Source organism: Xyrauchen texanus, chromosome 43 (genome assembly GCF_025860055.1).
Source record: "Xyrauchen texanus isolate HMW12.3.18 chromosome 43, RBS_HiC_50CHRs, whole genome shotgun sequence".
NCBI classification, from domain to species: Eukaryota; Metazoa; Chordata; class Actinopteri; order Cypriniformes; family Catostomidae; genus Xyrauchen; species Xyrauchen texanus.
In genome coordinates, this window is record NC_068318.1 from 18,514,290 (window position 1) to 18,539,756 (window position 25,467).

At 39.6% G+C, this 25,467-nt stretch overlaps 1 protein-coding gene across 1 annotated transcript in view; it reads right to left on the reverse strand.

Annotated features, from left to right (window-relative positions):
- Positions 1-4,316: 4,316 nt before the first annotated feature.
- The window catches only part of LOC127635889 (periostin-like), a 30,172-nt gene continuing 9,021 nt past the window's right edge, over positions 4,317-25,467 (reverse strand). Inside the window, exons 5-25 of the mRNA XM_052116160.1 lie at positions 25,079-25,237; positions 24,805-24,951; positions 24,460-24,601; positions 16,340-16,552; positions 15,940-16,074; positions 15,460-15,608; positions 15,023-15,159; positions 14,803-14,933; positions 14,525-14,655; positions 13,121-13,223; positions 12,667-12,734; positions 12,486-12,531; positions 12,349-12,381; positions 9,933-10,754; positions 9,706-9,771; positions 8,518-8,610; positions 7,659-7,718; positions 6,300-6,359; positions 5,344-5,430; positions 5,211-5,252; positions 4,317-4,997 (exon numbers count right to left, since the gene is read on the reverse strand). Of these exons, the coding sequence (XP_051972120.1) occupies positions 4,942-4,997; positions 5,211-5,252; positions 5,344-5,430; positions 6,300-6,359; positions 7,659-7,718; positions 8,518-8,610; positions 9,706-9,771; positions 9,933-10,754; positions 12,349-12,381; positions 12,486-12,531; positions 12,667-12,734; positions 13,121-13,223; positions 14,525-14,655; positions 14,803-14,933; positions 15,023-15,159; positions 15,460-15,608; positions 15,940-16,074; positions 16,340-16,552; positions 24,460-24,601; positions 24,805-24,951; positions 25,079-25,237 (2,880 nt within the window). The 3' untranslated portion in view covers positions 4,317-4,941. The remainder of the gene's footprint in view (positions 4,998-5,210; positions 5,253-5,343; positions 5,431-6,299; positions 6,360-7,658; positions 7,719-8,517; positions 8,611-9,705; positions 9,772-9,932; positions 10,755-12,348; positions 12,382-12,485; positions 12,532-12,666; positions 12,735-13,120; positions 13,224-14,524; positions 14,656-14,802; positions 14,934-15,022; positions 15,160-15,459; positions 15,609-15,939; positions 16,075-16,339; positions 16,553-24,459; positions 24,602-24,804; positions 24,952-25,078; positions 25,238-25,467) is intronic.

Consider the following 25,467-nt stretch of genomic DNA (forward strand, 5'->3'; position numbering starts at 1 on the left):
CTATTGCCACAAAGTTGAAAGCACATTATTTTCTAGAATGTAAACTGTATGACGTATCATTAAGATTGGTTTTCACTGAAATACTGGAATAAACCTGTAACTGCAATTAGAAGAGAGTGTCTACATACTTTTGGCCATGTAGTGATCATTTGTCAAGCAAAAAAAAAAAGTTTAAGACTGTAATATCTTCTCAATGACAGCAAACACCAAGTATCTGAACCCACATGATGAAACAGACCACAGAGCTTCCCAATGTTTTATGACTCATTTGCTCTCGTAAAACTGCTAATCGCAGCAATCAACCCACGTGCAGGGATATTTTGGGTAAGTCTTTTGTGTGTCACTTGTGAGCATTTTCTTCTTTCAGCAACTTGATGCACACAGCCTTTTCTTCTATAGCGGTTCTATCAGAGTCGATACACAAGTCCAAACTCTCATCAGTCTGCAGCCAAATGCTTCACACCTAATGATCAACATGGCTGTATATAGAATACACCACATATGTGAGTGATAGTTATGACTGATGTTGAAAGATCATTAAAATCGCAGCTGTTTGGCTTTTAGTTAATGTCTATTAGTTTTGAAGCCATCTAATGTCTTATCTGGTTGCAGATATGTGTATTTTAAACTTACTGTCTGACGGTCTTTTAAAATGAACAATGTCCAATTGAATGGGAGGACAAGAACATCCCTAATATTAAGTTCTGATTGTATAGCAAGTAGCAAATCATGATTCCCGGCTGTAATATAAACTAAAGGCTATTGGCTATTTGGGGAAAAATAACGTGACAAGCCCTGATATGTATAGGAAATACTCATGATTGCACTTATTAGTTGATTTCATTAAGTTTAAGACCTGATCAGATGTTTTCATATACATTATCTGGTTTGGTATTAACATGCAAAAAAAAAAAAATACATGTGCCAGTATTTGATAATTTTATGTTTGTGCAAGATCCTAAGTCCCAATTTTCTTTTCTTTTTGTCAGATATAGCTTTCATGTCCAAGGAGTTCATTTTTATTAAAACTAAAAGATTTAAAGTTTTTTTTTTATTTTTGTTATATAAACGTCACATTAAAACTGACTTTTTACTAGGCCTACATCATTTATTTTTGGTACTTTCCAAAAGCATTTTATGTAATATTACTTGGGAGTATTTTTATTGGAAGTAAATTCCAATAATGCAGTTATTTTACCAAATTACACAAAAAAGTGAAATGTGTGTAGCAATGAAATTAGACTTAGTAAGAAAAAGGAGACATTTTATTTCAAAAATGTTAAAAATGTAATTTCCATCACCATAATTTCCAACACAACACAGCATTTTTATTTTTATTTTATAATTATACTGTAACAGGAATTTTTGTGACTTTAAGAAAATGTTTTAAAACTTACATGTACCAAAAAAAGTGAAAGTGATAATTTTTTTAATGAAACATTACTTTCTGGAAGGTCAAAGTGCATAAAGTGCCTGAAGTTGAAGAAACATCCAACTATACATATTACTCAACAACAATCACAAGCAACAAGTTGAAAGTACATGCAAACTGAAATATCACCTGACTTTTGAGTTTACAATATTACATGCAAAGAAACAAAGCAACAGTCCATTAAATATAATTGACCATGAGCAACTTAAATAAAATATAACAATCATCTCGGTTTTTATTGGCATAATTCCACCGTGTGCACAGGAATGCAATAAAAAGAGAATTTCTTCAATTCTCAAGCCACTGGCACAGCAGATGTACTTTTGAACCTCTCTGTTGGAGCTCATCTCTCTTTCTGCTGTTACAACCTAATGAAGGAGTACTGCAGCCTTCAGGCAAATCACTCGTTACCTTACCTGACATATAAATCATCACAAAACTACATGCTTTCAGCTGTGATGACTTTCTGTCAGATATATGACTGAGGTCAAAAGACATGCCAACACAGAGATATCAGTGACAGCATATTGTTACATAGAGGGTGCTGGTGGAAAAAAAAGTGCCTCTTGTTGCTTTACGCATGCCTTCAGAACCTTCATTACTCTCGTTGCTCACCTCAAAGCTAGTTTGTAAAAATGTAATATTTGTAGTGCTTTCATTTAACTTAATTAGATGAGTTTGCCAAAAACTGAAGTGTAATTCTCCTAATGTCTAGTTCAAAACATAATAAGGGTAGATGGTTTGCTGTTAATATATAATAACAATTTATTACATTGTAATAACATGTAATAGCAGTTTAATAGTGCAAACATTCAGAGCGCCAAATAAAGGGATTATGAGATGCTGGGGAACAAACCCTAAGGCCTTCTATCCATGTCAGGGGGGCTGACTACTTGAAAACCAAAACTAAGTCATTAACATCAACCCATTTATTGTTGCTATTTTACGTTTTAGTGTTATGCGTGTGTACATGCGTGTGTTTTACGGTCTGTTACGGTGCCTCATCTGTGCTGAGATCTACAGTAAGTGAAACATAGAGTATTGTTTTACAGATGAGATTTTCTAAATAATCAAATTTGATTTTGGACTTTATTGTGTAGCTGATTACTAAAGCAAGTTTCCCCTCTAAGTCATCTCTCCAAACTGGCAAAATCATGTAGGCTATGCTCAGTAGAAATGTCCCCAAGAAAGAGCACAAATACATGGTGAATAATATAACACATATGTGAACCTACAAGTTCAGCCAAAATACACAAAACCTTTTTAAGGCAGATTTAAGGAGTTTGTATAGTTTGTTGGAGTAAGGAGGACATGACCGATCCAACACATGACACAGAATGAAACACAGAATGAAAGAACTGTTCATGTTAATGTGCTGAAAGCTGCAACACAATGACTTGAGTTCCAATTTCCACATGCTGAGCAAATATCTCTGTATTGTACTATACATTACAGTGTCCAGGTTTACTCAATTGTCAATTTTCGCTTTCACATTTCATTCATTTAACATCCTAAACACACTCAGATGAGAAGCAGTGACTCCATAAATAACTTTGTACTTGGATACAAATGGTTTGTGATGCGTGTGTATTAATGAATACGATGAAAATGACTGAAATGATGAGTGTTAAATTCATAGCATAATGTGCCAGGATAATAAGCATTAGGTTCAATACAAGCTGTGCTCAGTCGACAGCATTAGTGGCATAATATTACTTAACATAAAACTTGATTAACCTTCTTTTCTTTAAAAAAGCGAAATATCTAGGTAACGGTGAGGCACTTAGAATGGAAGTGAATGGGGTGTTTAGTGAGTTAAAACACTCACTGTTTCAAAAATATAACCACAAATCACAAACAATATGTGTTTTAACATGATTTTAGAGTGATAATATTGCTTACTATCTTTTTCTGTCTAAAGTTATATTCAATTGCACAACTTTGTTGCAATGACAACGCAACAATGTAATCCTGCAAAATCAGGGATCGAAACAACTTTACAGCTCAAATAATACCCAAGTTTAACAGAAGAATTCAGGTAAGTGCTTTCATAAATTTATAAGCTTCACATTTCTGCTTTGGAACCCTCCAAAAATTGCCCCCATTCACTTCCATTGTAAGTGCCTCACTGTAACCTCGATTTTGTTTTTTATTTAATATTTTTTTTAAACAAAAGTAGGGACAAGTCGAAATTCATTTTTGTGGTAATCAACATTATGCCACAAATCCTGCCGATTGAGTCTGACTTGTATTGAACCCAGAATATTCCTTTAACAGTGCTATTCAATGATTATTTTGAGTCATAAAAACAAAAAAGCTGCACCGTGGATTCATTTTTCCTTTTCTTTTATAATACAAAATACTAATAATGAATCAATTAACATTGTATAAAGTCCAGTAAAGAGAAAATTGCTAAATCGATATTTGGTGTGAACACTTTTGCCTTTAAAACAGCACCAATTCTCCTACTTTTCTTGGTTGTTGGCTGATAGGATGTTCCAAGCTTCTTGGAGAATTCACCACAGTTCTTCTATATATTACTCTGTATCTCAATTACTTCTGTATCTTCATGTAATCCCAGACTGACCCAATGTTCAGTGGGGGGATCTGTGGGGACCATGTCTTCTGTTGCTGGGCTCCCTGTTTTTCTATTCTATTCTATTTGTAAAAGTAATGTTTGGGAGTCTAACATTTATATTTCCTATTGACACACTAAAGCTGAAGATATAAATTACCATCTTAAGACAAATGTTTCTGAGACTTTTGCACAGTACTGTGTGTGTGTGTGTGTGTGTGTGTGTGTTAGTCTATATATATATAAATATATATGTATATGTGTATATATATATATATATTAAAAACACAGAAACAGAGTGAGCTGTGATAAGCAGGAATTGGTTTTATTTTATTATTTTAATCACCATTGAGGCTTGATTTATCATGATTTTTATTTGAAATAAATGAAATAATAAAAAAAATTATAATAATTTTTAGACAGCTCAGTCAATAAACAAATTATAAAGTAACAACAGTAAAAAATGCAGTCGAAAGTTGCATAATTTACAGGAAACTCTTTATAAAACAGACAAAGTTTGCTGATTCTTACACATAAAAATGCATTCATATCTCTGAATGCAAGCACCATCACTTATCATGTGCATGATAAGCTCAATGACAAGGTTCTTTAATCACTTTTATGAAACATACATTATACAGTATATTTAAAGACAAAATATAAACAGCTTAAAAAACTACCAATTTCTCTCTTGTTAACCACCACCATTTCAAGTACCCCTTGTGTGTATACCACACAAATCCAAGATATTTCTGCATTGGTTTGTAATATGCAAACATTCTATGTGGTTTGTAATAAAAGGTGTATTGGTCAGGACAAACACACTGTTCAACAACACTGTCTTTCCCTTAAGCTGTAGCTCCAGGTAAAGTAAGCATCCATTTGATTCATTGGTGCCAGTCTTTTTTAAGGGATTTTGTGAGTTAAAACAGTCTCAGTGTCTAGGTTTGTTGTGACGTCTAACCAGTCTCACTCTTCTCCTTGTTCCTGCTGTGTAGGCCACACGCATGCACACACACACACACACACACACACACACACACACACACACACACACATTTTAAATGGGATTTTAAATGGTAAAAAAGTGATAAAAAAAACGACTGTTTACTATGGACCCAAAAGGTATCATTATCCATATAAAACTGCAAGAAAGTGACTTCCAAGAACACGTCAGAAATGTGTCAGTGGACATCTACATACCTGGTGATTGTCTGATGGCAGCTCGTTTTTTAGAACGTCCCTCTGAAATAAAAATAAATATAGGAGCAGAAATGAACCAGGACTAATTATATGTCCTATGTTACTAATAATGTAGAGCTATGAAGCCACTAACCCTTAATGATTTTGGTGATTCTCTCTGTCTCTGCATCAAAGAGGTCTTTATTGTCTTTGAGAGATAAAATCTTTGAAATGTCTGGTCCTAAATGGAAAGAATAAATTCAGTAAATATTATACTACTAAAGTCAAGCTAACATATTTTGCCTGTTATATCATACACTGTAAGAAAGAAAAAAAAATCACAAATCTGCACATTTAAGAGTAAAACAGCTTGTCCCTAGGGCAGTACCCTCAAATGTACACCCACTGTACCCTTTTTACCTTATAAGTTCCACATTAGCAATTTAAGGGTCCTTTTTTTCATGACTGCTCAACATGCAGCACTTCACGCAACAAACATGCGCTACTACATCTTATCCAAATTTCATGCCAGCACAAAGCACATGGGTGGGAGTGTTCGCAATATCCGTGGGTGTATTGCATGTAAATGAAGTGGCGCAAAGCTCAGTTTGCTATTTTCTTGAGATAGAGGTCATTGCGTTGAGACATCTAAGATCCACGTCTATTCTCAGCGCTAAGTCTAATATCAGTTTCGGCATTTGCAGTTCGGGGTCTCCCATAGCAGACGGTATCAACTGTTGGTTGACAAGAAATGAAATATATGCAGACGTTGTAATAACTGGAGAAGAACCTCCAAATTAAATTGCACTTTCCCAGCCCATTAGTGGTTTGTGCTACACAAAAATATCAAAACTTCTTTGCCATTCCCACTGACTCTTTAATTTTATAGTTTAAAATCTTTAAATAGGCTCCTAATTTATCTGTTGTTTAAAGTGAAAAAAGGGTACAGTGGGTGTACCTTTAAGGGTACTGCCCTAGTGACAAGCTGTTGTACCATTAACGGTAATATTTTTGCACATTTTGTGACAGTGTAAGTGCAGTCTAAAACAGTCCTTCAGCATGCATACTTGATGGAGAAGGAACATCACAATTTAATTTATAAGGTCTTGCCTTCAATGATCTGAGGTTCTGGTTTGATGACTCTGGTAATAGTGGAGAGCCCTGTTCCACCTCCAAACACAAAAATTCAACATAAATAGTGATATAACACAAACTCAAACCCCATTAAATCACTTATTGATTTATTAGGTGCGACCACCTTCAACCATCTGATACTCTGGCTTGATTATTCTGGTAACAGCGGTGATCTCTGGTTCACCTTTGAGAACATACAACAGATTTATATGCTTTGATTTACATGCTGTGCTTCCAACATGATCGCATAGGAAATGCTGATTTCCAAAAGTTCAGGCACCCTGAGAATAAACCCTTTCAGCTGAATTCCTGTAGTAACAAGTGGCATCTCCTGTCAGACATTTTTTCATCAATACAAACATGAGTACTTTTCCTCTAGCGCTACTGATAGCACTTTGCGCAAACAAATTCAGAGACTTGGTTTCTGGTCCTGTGGAAATCAGGAAGTAATCATGTTCACATAAACAATGGTAAGCACGATTCAGAGGTTGCATTTTCGCTCTAAAGTTGCATTTTTCCTCCACTGATGGTTCAGGTTTGGGTCTTAATACAATATGCATTCTTGTTGACTGAATTACATCAATAAATATTTGCTTTTGATACCACTCAGTGGACATTTCAACCCGAAACTGAAGCTCACATGTGCCCATACGTTCAACAACACTTTCAGCTTCAGCCATTAGGGAAGTGGTTTGAATTTCAGTAAGCAGACCGATTTCTGCAGTAAAACCTTTGACCTACTGTTGCTGATATCACAGCGTGACCACTCTGGTGGTGTTCGTGACTGGTGGCCAGACTGTGGGAGAAAAAACAATGCAAAATGCAAATACCAAACCCTCTAATTATGATCAAGTTTGGAAAGCAAATGTAAAAAGGCTTATCATCATTTAGAAAGGAGGAGAAAACACTCCCCATATCTTTAGTCGCTGACATCAAAGCCTTCTGATAAAACTCTACGATATTCTGCTGCAAATTAATCTGTCACTTGGTTATACAGCAAATACTATAACAACATTTAACGCAGTGTTTATACCATGTGAAATGCAGGTAAATCACACTTATGCTGTTATTTATGCATTGACAAACTTGTCATGCCATGTTAATTATTTTGCATACTGTTGAGCCCATGCAGTTATGGCAATTTTAATACATTTTAATATTTGAATTACAAGACATTGTTGTCTTTTGTACGCTAAACGGTTTTGGTATTGATTTTGGTCGCTACTCGATGTCCAATGTAAAATCTGGGACCTGAAGCAAACTACTCATTTAAAGAATGCTAATATTTGGGCAAAACTCAAACCTTATTACATCACTATTTGATTTAGGGCTTACCTTCAATGATCTGAGGTACGGGTTTGATTACTCCAGTAATAGTGGTGAGCCCTGGTCCACCTTATAGCACAAGGAGACAACAGATTAAAACCAAGGAAGAACACTAACATCTTGGCAAACATCTAACTACATCATATCAACATATTTAATGCATCTTCAACAATCTGAGGCTCTGGCTTATAGTAGTGATCACTGGTTCACCTTCAGGAACAAGATGAACAACAGATGAAAAAATGGATGAGCATGAACTTATGGGACAAATGGGACAAAATTCAAACCAACTCCAGCCAAACTAGTGTGTAACACAGTAAATGAGGAAATCCTGTTATCTTAGCTCAACTGCATAACAGGTTTTGATGTTGACAAAAATGGATTCATTCTCTGTGCATTATCAAAAGTGTGATCTTGCCAAAAATGAATGAAAACCATGGGATAGAATCTTAAAACAAAAACTACTGGAAGAGACTAAGAGCCATTTGTGCTAGCCATGAGAAAACCAATGGGGCTGTAGAGCTGGGACAAAACATCATCCATTACACATTGCCAGTATGATGAATAACAGCTATCCGCAGACATAAAACTTGATTCAGTTACATCACTTGGGGTTGTAATTAATGGGTATAAAATTAGACAAACAAACACTGTGTATTACTAAACAACCATGAATCACTTAGCTCACAGCTGCTCTCAATAAAAAAAAGTCAACCCTTTGTGAAACCTAAAAAGAAACAACAGCTTCACAGACACCACTGGTCCAAGTATTTCAAAATCATAAATCTCTAGCATAAAGTGATTGTGTATAAACCTAAACTCTCTTTAACAGAACCAAATAAGTGAACCAAAACTGTCTTTGACCAACCTCCCTGAGTGATTGCATCAGTAATGTGTTTGATATCTTCCTCCCGGAGGATGTGTACTTCACTGTCCGAAAACGTTTTCACCATAGTTAAATCTACAACAAATAAAATGACATGTAAAAAAATATCATGGGACATGGGAGAATTGGAGGTTTTGTCACAGTTTGGCACAAATGATTTTATGTTCAGACATGAAACTCTACATGGCACAAGCTGGTTCTTTAACATGTAGTCCATTAGCTAATCAGCTCAAATACTACATGGGCGAGCCTTTGACATGCAGTCTGCAAGCCAATCATCTTGCGTATTCCATCTTTGTCTAGCATTTAAATAGCTCAGATATTTGCAAGTAAGCAGGTCTCACAGCAGCGTGCTTCTAGAGTTTTCTCTACAAGAAACCCTCCTCCTCCCCAGCAACACATGTCTAGATATGCTTTAACTCTGCAGCAACAGCATGTGTTACTTGCTTGACACAGTATATCTGTGTATGTTCTTAGCAGTAGCAAGTCTTCATACTTACTCTTCTGCAGTGTAAACAGATTTAATCTGTCAAAATAAAACCTACTAACTTGCCATATCCATTATAATACTTTAAAATCTATTCAGAGTCATGACTGAACTTACAAGCTATCATGAACCTGAATGTTTACAATATCCATTCAAAGCCAATTTAGGACTGATGTCCATCTTCTAATGGTTGGCATCTATTTCTTAGATATTGATTTAATCAACAGCACATTTTAACTCTTAAAAACTATTTCAGTTTAACTAGTTTCTTTTAGACCATGTTTATTAGCTTTGAAGGCATCTATATGCTAGTGAACTCCAAAATGGTGACAAAATTATCCATTAGCTGATATATGCATTTAAAATGGACAGTCTTTCTGTTTCTGGAAAACAGATCAAAAATATTAATAACTCATGCTGAACTACAAAGATCTTTGTCTAATCAAATGCTCTCTAGAATGAGAATGCCCCTTGCCTAAATATCACATTAAACCAACCAGCAAGTAGTATATTATGGTTCATGGATGTGACATAACTAGACACTCTGGCTATTTTTCATTTTATTTTTAAAAGACATGCCCTTTGCCCCCCAAATGTCCAGTTTCTCAATAGAACATACGTTTACATAGGAATGAAAACTTGTCAATTGATATCATGTGGAAGTTTATATTAAATTCAATGACCTTCACCCACGACTGTCTTGATTTCTCTATCAGCGTCAAGTTCACCATCAGAGGAGGCACTGTGCGCTAAACAAAAAGAGTGATGGAATAAAACAAGGGTTTTTAATATTATTACTAGAAAATAACAGTTTTAGGTGTCGTTCACAACAAACTTAATAGGTCTAATACAAAATTAATCCTGCAACTCAATCTAATGCTGTCTGATAATAAAAAATGTAAGGACATACTTTCAATGAACCTTGTGGCCTTTGTAACTGATGGCTTCCCTTCAATAACTCTTGTAACTTTGGTGATACTCGGCTCTCCTTCAATCACTCTTGTAACTTTGGTGATACTCGGATCTCCTTCAATCACTCTTGTAACTTTGGTGATACTCGGATCTCCTTCAATCACTCTTGTAACTTTGGTGATACTCGGATCTCCTTCAATCACTCTTGTATCTTTGGTGATACTCGGATCTCCTTCAATCACTCTTGTAACTTTGGTGATACTCGGCTCTCCTTCAATCACTCTTGTAACTTTGGTGATACTCGGATCTCCTTCAATCACTCTTGTATCTTTGGTGATACTCAGATCTCCTTCAATCACTTTTATATCTTTGGTGATACTTGGATCTCCTTCAATCACTCTTGTATCTTTGGTGATACTCGGATCTCCTTCAATCACTCTTGTAACTTTGGTGATACTCGGATCTCCTTCAGTCACTTTTGTAACTTTGGTGATACTTGGATCTCCTTCAGTCACTCTTGTATCTTTGGTGCTACTCAGATCTACTTCAACCACTCTTGTAACTTTGGAGATACTCCGATCTCCTTTAATCCCAATCTTTTCAGATACAGGCTCAGAATCAATCACTTTGGTGACTGTAGTAACTGGCAGCTGGCCCTCGATGATTCTAGTTACTTTGGTGATTGGCTCATGTTCAATGACTCTGGTGACTTTTCCAGTCTCCCCCTCTACCCTCATTTGAGCGCCACTAGGCTTTTGTTCAATAATCCTGGTCAATTTGGTAATGGGTGGATCTTTCTCAATCACCTTGATCTCAGGACCTATATATATATATGTATAGATAAAAAAAAACAGATCAGGTCAGTTGAATCAAAGCAGTGGTAAAAACACACTGGCCGTAATTGCTTAATCCAATAATCTTCACAGTACTTCCATGAAAACATTGTCTTTCCTGGTAAAGAGTGTTGCTACCTACTTAGCTATCATGCTGATTAAATTAGGTTTGTTTCCAGTTGTAGCAGACTGTTTGAAAAAGCTAACATATTGAATTTTGTGGCATTATTTTAGAATGAATGCTGTAATTGTTTTTTTTTGTGCTAAAACATTAAAAATTTTCATATGCCATTCTGTGTAATTTACAGTATACACTACTTGATTTATTCACTTCAAATGCAAAAAGTTCCTTTATAAATAATGAAGACCCCTGCTAAAATTTCCACATATCCATTGATGCATTGTGCAGATCCAGTCATACTCCTCGTGGCTTTTACAAGATCAACAATGAGAACAGGAATCAAAACCAGTTATCAACTTTAATAATTACTGCCTTTGTCCAGAGAACTGTTAATGAATTCCAGATTGCCACTTTTTTCTAAACAGTGCAACAGGGATCGTGTTTTGTGCTTCTGCCCATTAAAAATATGTACATTTTGACAAAGGTGAGCCAAGATGTTCTAACTAAACGAAATAGCCATGATCAGATTTCACAAACACAGCTTAAGTAGCAGATTTTTTTTCTTCTTTTTTTTTTCTTCTGTGTGCTGATGCTAGTGGCACAGAAATTACATACTTCAGCTGGTAATGACTGTATATTGAAGAAAAATAATAATAAAAATGTGGGATTTTTCCAAGCCGACAACCACTACAGCGACAACCACATATGCAATTACACTTTCTAACTTGGTTGAGAACAGGTAGGTCTCCAGCAATGAAAAACTTATCTCCAGCAATGAAAAACTCTTATATGTCTGTAATGACTCTTTATCTGCTTTATCTGCCCAGCAACTGCCAGAGGAGATGCCAGTGTTCCAGTGGTTCCAGACAAAGGATATAAAAAAAAAAACTTGTGCTCTATTCCATTCTTTGTCCTCTGGGGCTTTAAGATGAATCAGTTCGCCCAGAGTTGCAGTCGAGGCAAAATTCAGATGTGTTGTTTACTGGATAATAATTGTGTAAATACATAATTGTACAAATACCTAAAAGTGCTTCTGGGAATAATTGGCTGCCAGAGAACGGTTTTGCCTGAGAAGTTAAGTATCACAAAGAAATTACATAAATGCTTATGATGGTACTGTTATAAGGGGGTGAATGGATGGGCAAAAGCATTGGAATTCAGAGGTTTGGAAGTAAGTTTGTCATCAAATGACATTTGTTTTATATTAGGTTATGACATACTCTTTGTGACATACTCATATACATTATATACAGTATATATGTGTTTTCAAGAATTTCAACTATATTTTCTTTATCAGTGACTAAATTCAAAGTGCATGAAAAAGTGCAATGAATTGCAGGTTGTACCTTAGTCACCACTTTGATTTATTTAAAATAAATTAAGCCAGCAATTAAAACTTAATTTGTAGATTTTAATGGGTTTTAAAATGGAAAATATAACCCAGTGATGTAATGTATTACCTTTCTCAATGACATGTGTAGTTATAGTCCTCCCTACAAGGTGAAACACAATATTTATTAATAAAAACTCTTTCAAATGTATTACACACATTCTAGTGATGGTGTGTTTAAGAATGAAGGTATGAAAGTGAACTTACGGATGAATGTAAGTGGAATCTCATGGTATGTGAATCCGGATTTAAACTACACACAAACCAGATAAAAATAAATAAATGAATAAAAATGGCAAAATCCAAAAACACAAACGCTGAACTCAATGTGTTCCTATGGGGCAAATCACGACTGAGGTTTTCAGATGTGATATGCATTCTGCTGTACCTTCAGCTGCATGTGTTTAATGAGTCTCTTCAGAAGAAACAATATGTCTTCACGGCCAACTGGTAGATCTGTGAATTATAGCAAAATTATCTAAATAGCTTATTGGACTATAGTTTATGTAATACAGTTAAAAAGCAAGCTTATACCATGAATCTGACTGGATGAGTGGTTTTTGAAGTTGTGACAACGGCAAACCACCTACAAATAGGTTATCAAACTATATAACTTTGCAGAAGAACTGCTTATTCATAATTCAAATTGTCATTATGAAATCAACATTTTGCAACTCGTTGATATTTATTTTACATTGAAGTACTAAAGGTAAAATATAGTTCAACTCATGATGTGCATGGACAGATTGGCACAATTGACTCAAAAGCATATACAAATGCCCTCCAAAATATTCAAAACACTTTTAAACATAGACACATTTTTAATACTGTAAATAATTTACCTGCAGGATATAATATGGACTTAACTACATGGACCACTCCATTGGATGCCATAAGATCAAAATCTGGAACATCCACTGAGTTCACATGGATGGAGTTGTTAACCTGTGTACAACAAGGGTGTTAATCTTTAACAAAAAATTGGCATTAATGTTGTTTACATTTAGGGGAGCATGTTGAGGTATGATCTTTGACTGTGTTCAGACAGGCAGCTTTCAAACGCTGGACATACATTAAAGGCCAGTACTAAGATACAATCTTTTGGAGGGGCATGTGATGATTAGGGTGGGCAAGTGCCACAAGAAAAGTTTAGAGGGCAATACTGTAGGTTTTATACTGTAGGTAGTTAAGGGTGGAGGAGGTTCTGAGATTTAGTCTAACCTATGTTGAGTTTGAGTGATAGGTGTAAACTGGCTGAAATCTATAACATTATCACTGCAGAAATGTCCTGAATTCACACAAAAATACCCCCATGCTACAGACCCTCTGTCATACAGTACACACAATAACATAAAAAAATTATAGTTCCGAATAAGATGTGATATGGTAAAATGTTTAAAGTGTAATCAGGTTTTGTAATAAATCTGTTCTAATGTTGTTATTTTTCAGAAAGATTTGCATGAATTGTCATAATTTACTAAAGGGGTTTTCGAGAATAGACACTGGAAATTTGTCCTGCGTCTAATTGTATCATTTGACCACAACAGCATGTCCGGTCCTTCCTTTTTTGCAGTAAAATACTAGTACTGGCTCATTGTTAAAAGTCTTTTAACTCTTTTAAAGTTGAGTAGTTTTATCATGAATTGAGAAAGGACTCTCAACTTCAATCACGTAACTGGAAAAAGGTTATAATTAGAAATGTTTCCATATTCACTGTTGGGAAAAGGCTGACATTAGAGGAACAATCTATGTTTGCGCTAACTAAAGTGTGAAATCAGATTAGTCCCTAATAACCATGACCAATAAATATGATAGACTTGGGGCAATATTAGCACCCCAGTGTAGAGTGTAAAGCACAACTTCTAGTTTTTGCACACATATGTAGTGGACACTCCAATATAAAATGCAGGGTTCCCACATTTTTTTACCAATGAATTTCAGTGAATTTTTAGATAATTTCTGTATGATTTCTTGTTTGATAGTAATTGCACTCACAAAAAGGCATTTCTAGCCAATTATATATATATATATATATATATATATATATATATATATATATATATATATATATATATATATATTATAAGCCAAACATTATTAAAAACGTGTATTTACTTTTGACATTTACATTACTTTTTAAATATTTACTTAACTGGTCAGGCCTGGAAATCACTATTTTAAAATTCCTAAATATTTCAAGGCTTTAGATGATTGGAAGTATTATCTTAAAATAACAGAGAACTTACAGAGAGCACTTGGAGGTTGTTACCCTGGATGGTCTTTAGAAGGTTAGTCACTCCACCCTCCAGCCCGCCATTTATAAAGATGCCATTGCTAAAATGGTACAGCAGGATTGTCCTCAGGGTGTTGATATCACCTGCAGAACAGTGGGAAAAAATTTGTAATGGTCTCCTGTCAGGTATGAGTTGCACTGATGTGTTTGTGTAAAAACAGGCAAACAATTATAGAAAAATGTTATATAAAGTAAAGAACCAAGGAAAAGAATGCTGAAAAACAGGTTTACTTTTTAAAAGAGTGATGTCTTCCTCTGTCAGGGTTCCAAAGGCCTCATCAATGGGAGCAAATAGAGTGTATGATCCCTCCTGTTTCAGCAGATCTGTCAGTCCAGCACTCTCCATCAGAGACAGAAAGATTCTAGAATGACATGTTCATTTTTGGGATAACTATCCCTTTAATATACAATTAATAACAGTAAATCACCAATGTTATTGTGATAATCTCACTTGAAGCGTCCATCTTTCAAGAGCAGCTCGTAGATGGTTGTTTGGGCTGGTTGGATCAGTGACCTCATGAGATGAAGGACTCCATTACTGCCCTCTCTGCTGCCTCTCACCATACAAGCATTCTCAATGCACACAGCCTAATACACACATTGAAAATTAACATGTAATCCAGAGCATGATGAAACAGTTTTGTCTTGGACCCTTTACAGAGCATTAAGAGAGAATTAGTCAGTCAGGGAGAAACGTCAGCTCCAACAACTTATCTGAAGAATATAAACTCAACTGCCAAAGACCAGTGCAATAAAGTGTTTGTTTTCACTCATGGAGTTGGTGGGCAATGCCATTTACACAGTAATTGTTTGCAGGTCCACTATTGTTCTTATTCTCTTTCTTAGACAAAAAAAAAGAAAGAAACAAAGTATGACTCTTTTTCTCACCGTGCGATAAATGAAGACTCTGAGCAATTTTCCTCCCAGGGTTTCAAGCAGTTGGCCATTGTAGAGTTCACTAAGAGTAACCTTGAGTTTCAAGATGTGGTTTTCCAGAAAAATCTTCAAGAGACGCTGGTCCATAGACATTACCTCATCTGCAGGACAAGTGAATAGATGTCATTTGAAATAGTTATTTCATTATAAAACAGATCTTACACGAGTAAGCAGATTACATTCAACCAAAATTAATAATATGAAATCAGGACCTGGCTAGCTCAGTGAGTAAAGACGCTGACTAACTCCCCTGGAGTCATGAGTTCGAATTATATGAATACACAGTTTGCTGTACATATTATTCTGCAACATGAAACATTTAAAAAGTGAAAAGACTGAAATGAAAAACAGACCTAAAGTAAATTTTTCACAATACTCTTTGCATAGACTTCCTGTGTGTTGCTTATTGAGTCTTCAAGCAGTTAGACTCACCAGAGAAGGCTCCGTTTAAGGGAGCAAGAACAGTGTATTCAGTTTTAGACTTCAAGGCGGCAGAGAGGCCGAGCTCAGACACCATGTCACTGAAGATGTTCTGAGATGGGCCCACAAGCTCCATTACCTGCTTGGCTACAGGAAGGATTTAAATTGTTTCAATTAAAGCATTATACGTTATGCACAGCCCTAAAAAGTCTTGATAACTTTTGAGGAAACGTTTATAACTATGAAATGTCAGTGATGTTCTAGTTTCCAAAACTCTACTTTTGTAAGAGTATATAATGTACAAAATGAATTACATTTTTATCATTTGGATTACATAAACAATAAAAATTATAAATTAAAAAACAGTTAAAAATGTGAATATATTGGACAGGTAAAGAAGTCTAAAACTTACCAGAGTCGGGCATTAACACCTGGTCGATCAGATGAATGACACCATTGCTGGTGACAATGTCCTTCTTCAGCACCATCTTGATGCCATTAACTGTAAGGCTCTCACCATCACATCCAATCTCAATGTTACTGCCTTCAATAGTCTCATAGATGGAGCCTGCTGTAATGGCCTCAGAGCATTGGACTGAGTTCAGAATGTGGTACTTCAAAAGTGCTTGAAAAAATAACCAAAATGAGAGATGCAGTGTCAAAATTAAAATTAAAATTAAATGCAAAATATGACAAAAATAAACAATACACAATACATTAACAATGTATTGTTTCTGTATACATTTATTCATTTGAAAAATCTAGATGTGATTGATTGAAATAATCCACTGCTGGGGATTTCCCTGCAAACTGGCCATGTCCACATTAATCTATTTCCATTTGAAATAATTTATGCCTCTCATCCTCACTGGAACACCTTTTTCCTCCAAGAAGAATGGAGCATTTCTTAAAATCACTCCATTATAGCATAGTTTGGGGAACGGTTATGTTAGGAAACGAATCGGTTACCTAACGTAACCTCGGTTCTCTCTAGATGAGGGAACGAGTATTGCGTAAGCTAGCTTACGCTACGGGAAAGATTCATCTTTTCTGAGATATCGAAGCCAAAAAATTATCCTTAATTTTTTATCATTTGTCAACGCAGTGCAGCAACTGCAGACCTTGAGCGGGCTAGCTAGCGAGCTCATTGGTTGCTCTGCGGCAACTGCTGCAGCCTATAGACGAACTTGGGCGAACTTGCGTCCAATGAGAGGCGTCCGCGCGCTTACTGCATCAAAGCCCGCCAACATGGGCGTGGCTAGAGTGCATATAAGCGTAGTTCGTAGGCTGGAACCCTGGTTCCCTATCGAGAGGTCTCTCCTATTGCGTAAGTAGCTTACGCTATGGGAAAACTCCGTTTCTCGACAAATATTGAAGTCTTTATGTAAAATGCATTGCAGCTGCACAGCAGATAGTGATGAGCGAGGCAGCTCGGTCATTGGCTGTGCTGCGGCAACTGCTCGAACCAGTGACGGGGCGACTTAGAACGCGCGACCAATGAGGGCGCGTCCCGCATTCGCGTGCTCAGAGCCTGCTGAAATTAGCATATGAGGGCTATATAATGAGCGTCCCGTCATGCCAGTTCTTTTAGATTTAATCTCCTTCAGCGAAGACCTTCTCTTCGCTAGATCCTCCAGATTTTTGGAGTCTTTCGCCGCCGTGGACAAGCTTACAGCGGGACTGCTGAGAGGACGCCGGCAACTTCAGCCGCCTTCGAAGCCTTCTGCTACGCCATCCGGCGCACATCGCATATCCTTTTACTGAACAAGCATTCACCCCCGCAATGCTTTTTAAGAAAGTAAGAGTTATTTTCCAGGCGTTGTTTCAAATGCCTTCAGCCTACGCCTCGTGCAGAGGCCCTCTTTCCGACGGAGATCGGCACATCATCTGCACTCGCTGCCTGGGTCTGGACCAGCCTCTCTCTTGACGCTGCATCCGACGACTGGCCGGGCTCGTTCGACCCCGCGCCATCGGCATCAGCGGACACGAGCGCGGGCACCAGCATGGACTCGGAGATCGTCCGTATCCTGTCTAAGGCCGTGGAAGACCTCGGGCTCGACTGGTCTTCTCCGGAAGAACCCGCCCGCAGCCGGCTGGATGAGTGGTTCCTGCAGGGGCGCCGGCAGGCCCCCCGACAGAGACCCTCTCCTTTCTTCCCTGAGGTACACGACGAGCTCACAAAGTCGTGGAAAGCCCCGCACTCGGCTCGCCTAAAGCCTTCTTTCTCTTCTTCGCTCTCCTCAGTGGACGGTGCGAGAGAAAGAGGCTACGAGGCAACTCCGCCCCTAGAGGAGACTGTGGCCAACCATCTATGCCCACCCTCCACCGCTGGATGGAAGGCCAGAGCTTCTCACCCATCGAAGCCATGCAGAACCACATCAGCTCTCACTGGTCGCGCATACGCCGCCACCGGTCAAGCTGCGTCAGCGCTGCATTCGATGGCGGTTCTACAAGTGTTTCAGGCCAAACTTCTCCGCTCTATGGACAAGTCTGGACCTGAACCCGACGCTTTTAAGGACCTGCGCAGTGCTACGGACGTAGCTCTGCGAGCCACAAAGGCCACCGCCCAATCCATTGGCCGGGCCATGGCTAATTTGATTGTCCTTGAGTGCCATCTGTGGCTAACGCTAACAGAGATGAAGGACGCGGATAAGGCACCCTTCCTTGACGCACCTGTCACTCCGAGCGGCCTGTTCGGACCTACGGTGAGAGATTTCACGGAGCGCTTCACTGAGGCACGGAAGGATTCGCAAGCTATGCATCACTTCCTGCCTAAGCGCTCCAGCTCATCTCAAAAACCGCCCCAGCAGCAGCAGCGAGCCAGGGCAGAGCCGCCCGTCTCCCAGCCGAAGAGCAGACCTGAAAAGGACGCTCGACGCCGCTCGCGTTCTGCTGGCCGAAGAAAGCCGCAGGAGCAACAAGGCCCTCGACCCAGAATCACCCTGAACACAGAGCCTCGTAAGTCTTCCTAGCAGCAGGAAGAAAGAGAGGAGTACGGCGTCTCGCAAATGCCGGACCGCTCCCTCGCAAACATTTAAAACATTACCCAGTCCCCTTACAGGCGGCTGGAAATGTCTATACAGCAGTCAATGGGCCAGTCATAAAACTCGCTCACCTGCAATCAAACGCCGTTATCACGGCGACACACAGAAATCACCAAAAGAGTCATTTTCTGCCTGTGTCACTAACGGTTCACATGTCCACACTAAAGTGCGCATTCCCACATATCAATACTGTCCAAACAGTGCCAAACACCTCCCCAGCTCAGGCTGGATGTCTCAAAAATGTAGTTCGTGTGCCTATTGTCATGTATGCACCACTACACACAAGCACTGTTCCCACAGTTATAAACACTTCCCCAGTAAAAGCGGGAAGTGCTATAAGTGTAGCGTGTGCCTGCCGTATTGCACGCACCCCTACACACAGCTACCCACACAGTTTCAAACAGCTATGCCGCAAACATCACAGATGCAATGCGCGAGCTAAGAAACTCCCGCTAAATCGCGGAAAGCTTTATGAATGTGGCGCATGTGCCCATAATGATGAATGCACCCCCACTTCAAAACACTGTTCATACAGTTTCAAGCACCTCTCCGACTCATGCTGTGAGCATTTCGGAAATAGCGCATGTGCCTGTACTCTCACACGCACCTCTGCACTCGGCACTCAATACGGCTGCTCAGCGCGCACCTGCGCCTCTGAGAGCCGTAGATTCTGTGTTAGCACAAAGCGATTTGCCGGCGGGGCCCAGTCACTGCGACACGCCCCCAGCCGGCATTCAGCCCATATCTGTGCGAGCAGAAGCCTGGGAAAAAATCCCTGACATGCCGAAATGGGTTTTGAACATAATAAAACACGGATACTCACTTCAATTCACGAAATGTATGGACGTGGCACTTCCCCCCCTGAGACAGCGGGGAGTGCGGATACTGAATTACCTCGACGATTGGCTAATCATAGCACAATCAGAGGTTCAGTTAATGACACACAGATCTTGGACTATCAGCCATTTACAATGCCTGGGTCTGAGAATAAATTTTGCAAAGAGCGTGCTATCCCCCAGCCAGAATATTTCTTTTCTGGGAATAGTACTAGACTCAGTGCAGATGACAGCGCGCCTCTCATCAGAGCACGCGCTCTCTATTCGACGCCTTGCAACATCGTTCAGAACGAGCGCACGCCCGTCAAACGATTTCAGAGAATGCTCGGTCTCATGGCCTCGGCATCAGCTGTACTCCAGCTAGGATTGTTGCACATGCGTCCTCTCCAGCGCTGGCTCAAGAGCCGTGTCCCCACTCACGCGTGGCGCTCGGGCCACTTTTTGATCAGAGCGAATCACGGCTGTATAAAAGCCCTGACGCCCTGGAAAGCCATAAACTGGTATCAAACCTGCGTGAGTCTGGGCGTGAATACGCTGAGGAAAATGATCACGACAGATGCCTCCAAAATAGGATGGGGGGCCCTTTACAAGGGCAGGCCTGTTTCGGCTTTTGGTCAAACCGGAAAAGCCTACACATAAACTGTCTGGAAATGAAAGCGGTCGCCTTGGCTCTCAGAGCCCTGCTTCCGTACCTGCAAAGCGAACACGTCCTGGTCGAGCGGACAACATGACGGTAGTTTCATATATAAATCGCCAAGGTGGACTCAGGTCGAGCTCCCTGCACTCTATGGCCAGGAGCTCATCCTATGGTCACAACACCACCTGCGCTCGCTAAGGGCAGCGCACGTGCCAGGCGTCCTGAACCAAGGAGCGGACATGCTATCCAGAGACAAAGTTCTCCCAGGAGAATGGTCTCTCCACCCTCTGATGGTTCAGTGGTTATGGCGAACCTTTGGCGAGGCAGAGGTCGACCTCTTAGCCTCCAAGGAAAGCGGCGACTGCCCTCTCTTCTTCTCAAAAAGCACGGACCGCTCGCCCAAGTTTGGCCGAGCAGCCCCTTGTATGCTTTTCCCTGATCGCGATGCTGCCTCAGGTCATCAGTCGGATCAGGGAGGTGAAATGTGCAGTGCTCCTGGTAGCCCCACTCTGGAAAAACCAGGCGTGGTTTCCAGAGCTGGTACAGATGATGCAATCTGCCCAATTGCCGATTCAGCTGAGGCAAGACCTTCTCGGACAGGCCAGCGGGATGATTCTTCATCCCGCCCGATCTGTGGGCCCTCCATGCATGGCCCCTCAACGGGTTCCCGAGAACCTCCCCAATGGAGTTCTGAAAACCATTACTGAGGCGCGAGCCCCCTCTACGAGGCGCTTGTATGCTAAAAATTGGAAAGTGTTCAGTGACTGGTGTGATACCAAGAGCTTGAACCCCAAAACGTGCGAGATACCAAGTGTACTCGCCTTTTTGCAGGAGCTGCTGGAGGCGGGCCGCACACCCTCCACGCTCAAAGTCTATGTGGCTGCCATAGCGGCGTCACACAATCCTGATAAAGGACATTCATTAGGAAAAAACAATCTGATCGTTCGTTTCCTAAGAGGTGCTAGGAGGATGAACCCTCCTCGCCCACCTTCGGTGCTGATCTGGGACCTGGCCACGGTCCTGGACGCACTCAAAGGTGCCCCGTTCGAACCTCTCCGAACCGTGTACCTCAAGCAGCTCTCGCTCAAAACCACGCTCTTGCTGGCACTCGCTTCAGTTAAAAGAGTGGGCGACCTGCACGCTGTCATCAAGCTGCTTGCCTGGAATTTGGACCTAACGACTGCAGAGTTGTCCTTAGGCCAAAGCACGGGTATATTCCTAAGGTGCTCTCTACACCCTTCAGAGCACAGGTGATATCTCTGGCAGCCTATCGTCCTCAGCAGATCGAAGGTGATGCAAATTTACTCTGCCCGGTCAGGGCGCTCAAGAGTATATTTGGAACGTTCTGCCCTGTTCAGACAGACGGAACAATTATTCAGTATGCTTTGGCGGCGAACTAAGGGTCTCGCTGTCTCAAAGCAACGAATATCGGCTGGATAGTGGATGCTATAGCGCTAGCTTATGGAGCCAAGGGCCTTCAATGCCCCTTAGGCGTCAGAGCTCACTCTACGAGGAGCATGGCCTCCTCGTGGGCATGGTCAAGTGGGATACCCATTGAAGATATTTGTCGGCGGCAGGCTGGGCCTGCAGCCGACATTTATCAGGTTTTATAACCTACAGGTCCCTCACTGCATTCCAACATTCTATCAGTCTGACTGTGGAATGAACTGGAGTATGTATATGCTGGGCATCATCTCCTCCCTTATAAGGTCCGTCTCTGACCGACTTAGAGGGTTTATTATGCGTACCAGTACACAAAAGCTCAGTACATGAGATATGTGCTTGTGTTTGTACAAGGAGCCCCACCTTGAAGGCAAGGGCCCTGTCATACCCCACTATATAGCTCGCCGCTGGCCGGCTTGTGGAATATCACTTTGCTTTAAGGCTCAGGCACCTGCCTCTGGCTTTATAGAGCGAAGTCAGCACGCACGCCGTTTTACATGGTGTTCCCATAGCGTAAGCTACTTACGCAATAGGAGAGACCTCTCGATAGGGAATGACTCGGTTACTAACGTAACCTCGTTTCCCTGAGAGGAGGGAACGACTATTGCGTAAGCTGCCGCGTCTGTGCTTGGTCAGTTCGCGTCAGTCGATTGAATCTAAAAGAACTAGCATGACGGGACGCTCATTATATAGCCATCATATGCTAATTTCAGCAGGCTCTGATCGCGCGAATGCGGGACGCGCCCTCATTGGTCGCGCGTTCTAAGTCGCCCCGTCACTGGTTCGAGCAGTTGCCACAGCACAGCCAATGACCGAGCTGCCTTGCTCATCACTGTCTGCTGTGCAGCTGCAATGCGTTTTACATAAAGACTTCAATATTTCTCGAGAAACTGAGTTTTCCCATAGCGTAAGCTACTTACGCAATAGTCGTTCCCTCCTCTCAGGGAACCGAGGTTACGTTAGTAACCGAGTCGTTTTCATCTCTTCAGCGAAGCTCTTCGCATCTCTGAACTGGAAGCCGCGTCGCCGTTCGAGGGGCATCTAGCAAGCTTATATGCACTCTAGCTAGCCCGCTCAAGGTCTGCAGTTGCTGCACTGCGTTGACAAATGATACAAAATTAAGGATAATTTTTTGGCTTCAATATCTCAGAAAAGATGAATCTTTCCCGTAGCGTAAGCTAGCTTACGCAATACGAGAGAACCTCTCATAAGAGAACTGAAAACTGACATTTATAATGGATTAGTGTGGAATGTGGCCTAAAATACGTGTTTAAAAGTGAAGAATTTACAAAAGAATTACAAGGCAGTTCACATGTTAATAAATCTTAAATATGTTAAACTCATGTATAAAAAATTATATGTTTTCAAATTTTTCAAATACTTAAATATTTGGTAAAGGTCTGACGTTCTTAGAAATTAGTTATTTTCGTCGACTAAAATGATATGCCATTTTAGTCAAAGAATAAAATGGAGTCAAATTATTAAATATGATATAATGAAATATTGACCAAATTTAAATTTTATTTTCCACAAAAGACTGAAAAAATAAAAAGAGTGAAATTTAACTAAAGATTAACTCTGTAAACAATACAGTGACTTCACATAGTCTAAGCCAAGTTTCAGGCTATAGACACAAGAGATAATTAAAAACACAGCAGCCGATGTTGTCCACTGGAATATTCTCCCAGTTCTTCCTGTGCGGAGGCAGAGTGGAGACACTTACATCTGTGATATTGCTTTCCCAGCAGCTCAACTTCCTCACTGATGTTGTGCATCATTTACATTAAGTGTGTGTATGTGCATGTGACAATAGTTCTTCACCCAAACAAAATCCAAATCAAACCCACCTTTCTCAGATACTTCCTTTAAACCAGAAAGGATGCAATGGTGACACTTTAAGACCATGTGATCTTTTCCAACTAGCTTTAAAGATGAGGGATGTAAAAAATGAAAACTAAGTGCTCAAATTAGAAACTCCACAAGAGTATATATATATATATACATATAGGACATGTAGGACATAATTATATCTATTATGTCCTACAAGCCCCCAATCTTCTCTAATGATTAGCGTTTTTAATTGCCACATTTACATCAGTGGGGGCTTGAGTTAATTGGGCCTCAGAAGATATTTACAACAAAGCTTGACATTGTTATGAAGAAACATGACAGTTAGTCAATGATGAAAGATTTGTCATTTTTGGATTAATGATACTATTTTAATGATACTATCTTCTTCTCCATTATTTGCTGCCTTTCCTCTCAAATTGAGACATGGGCATCCATGGACAACAGATATACTGTCTTATATAAAAAACAACAACAGCATTTGTTTTCCACCAGGATCTGGTAAAACATTATTCAACATCTAAGCATTTCCCAACCAGTAATCTTTAGACGTTTTGGTTAAACTTGATTTTGGACTCCCCTGTGAGTGCAGTCAGGTCTGCAGTTTGCCCATTGTCTGAAGGTGTAACTAGATGTGTAGATATAGAGTTTCAACTCAACAGGCAACCTTTCTAAGTTGGAAAGTTACTACTTTCAAACAATATATAAACAGCATAATGGTTACCTTGAAGTACGGTTTTGTCACTCATAAGTCTTTCCAAGACATCTCTGTCTAGATTCTCAAAGGCCTCATTGGTCGGGGCAAAGAGTGTGTAGTATCCAGGCTTGCCCAGTTGGCTCAAGAGACCTGATGCAACAGCAACTGCCTAAAAAAAAGAGGTCACAAGAAGTTTTTACCCAAGACAACTCTCAGAAATCATACACTGAGGAAAAAAAAAATCATTCATAGAAACACCTCCAAAGACTTCAGTCAAAAACGCTTAGCTAAGAAAACTTCTAATACTAATTTTCCATTTAGCAATTTATTATAAAACTTTTTTTACAGTTCCACAGTGACAATAACACTTACACTCAATGAAGTGAGCTCACTGTTGGTTTCGATTGTATCTTTTATCGTTTGGCCTACAACGCTGATGACTCTATCAATGGCATGGACAACTCCATTAGTGGCCACCTGGTTGCCGTGAATGATCCTGGCACAATTTACAGTTACAACCTGTAAAACGTAAAAAAATAAAAAAACAGTTATTTTTAATTACTTTTTGATGATATGTTTAAGGACTGTGATGCTGATATAGGATCATTATGTATTGACAAGCAATTTGAAGAAAAGAGATACATACTCCATTTGAGTAGTGATTAATATAGAGGCCTTGCTTATTAAACATGGACTGAATGGTCATATCATTCTTCAGGTCTTTGGTGAGAAGACGTTTGTTGACCATGTGATAGTGGAGTGTATTGTAAAGCTCTCGGTTTTCTCTGCTGACCAGGGAAGTTGTCTGCAAATGTGAAAAAATACATTTAAATAAGAGCATAGCACATGCATCCATCCATCCATCCATCCATCCATCCATCCATCCATCCATCCATCCATCCATCTGTCTGCTTATCTGACTATCTATGTGACAGTCTGTCTGACTATTTATTCAGCTATCTTGCTGGCTGTTTGTCTTACTTTAATATCTGTATAACCGTCACACTTACTGTAAAACATTTAAAACCAATTGAC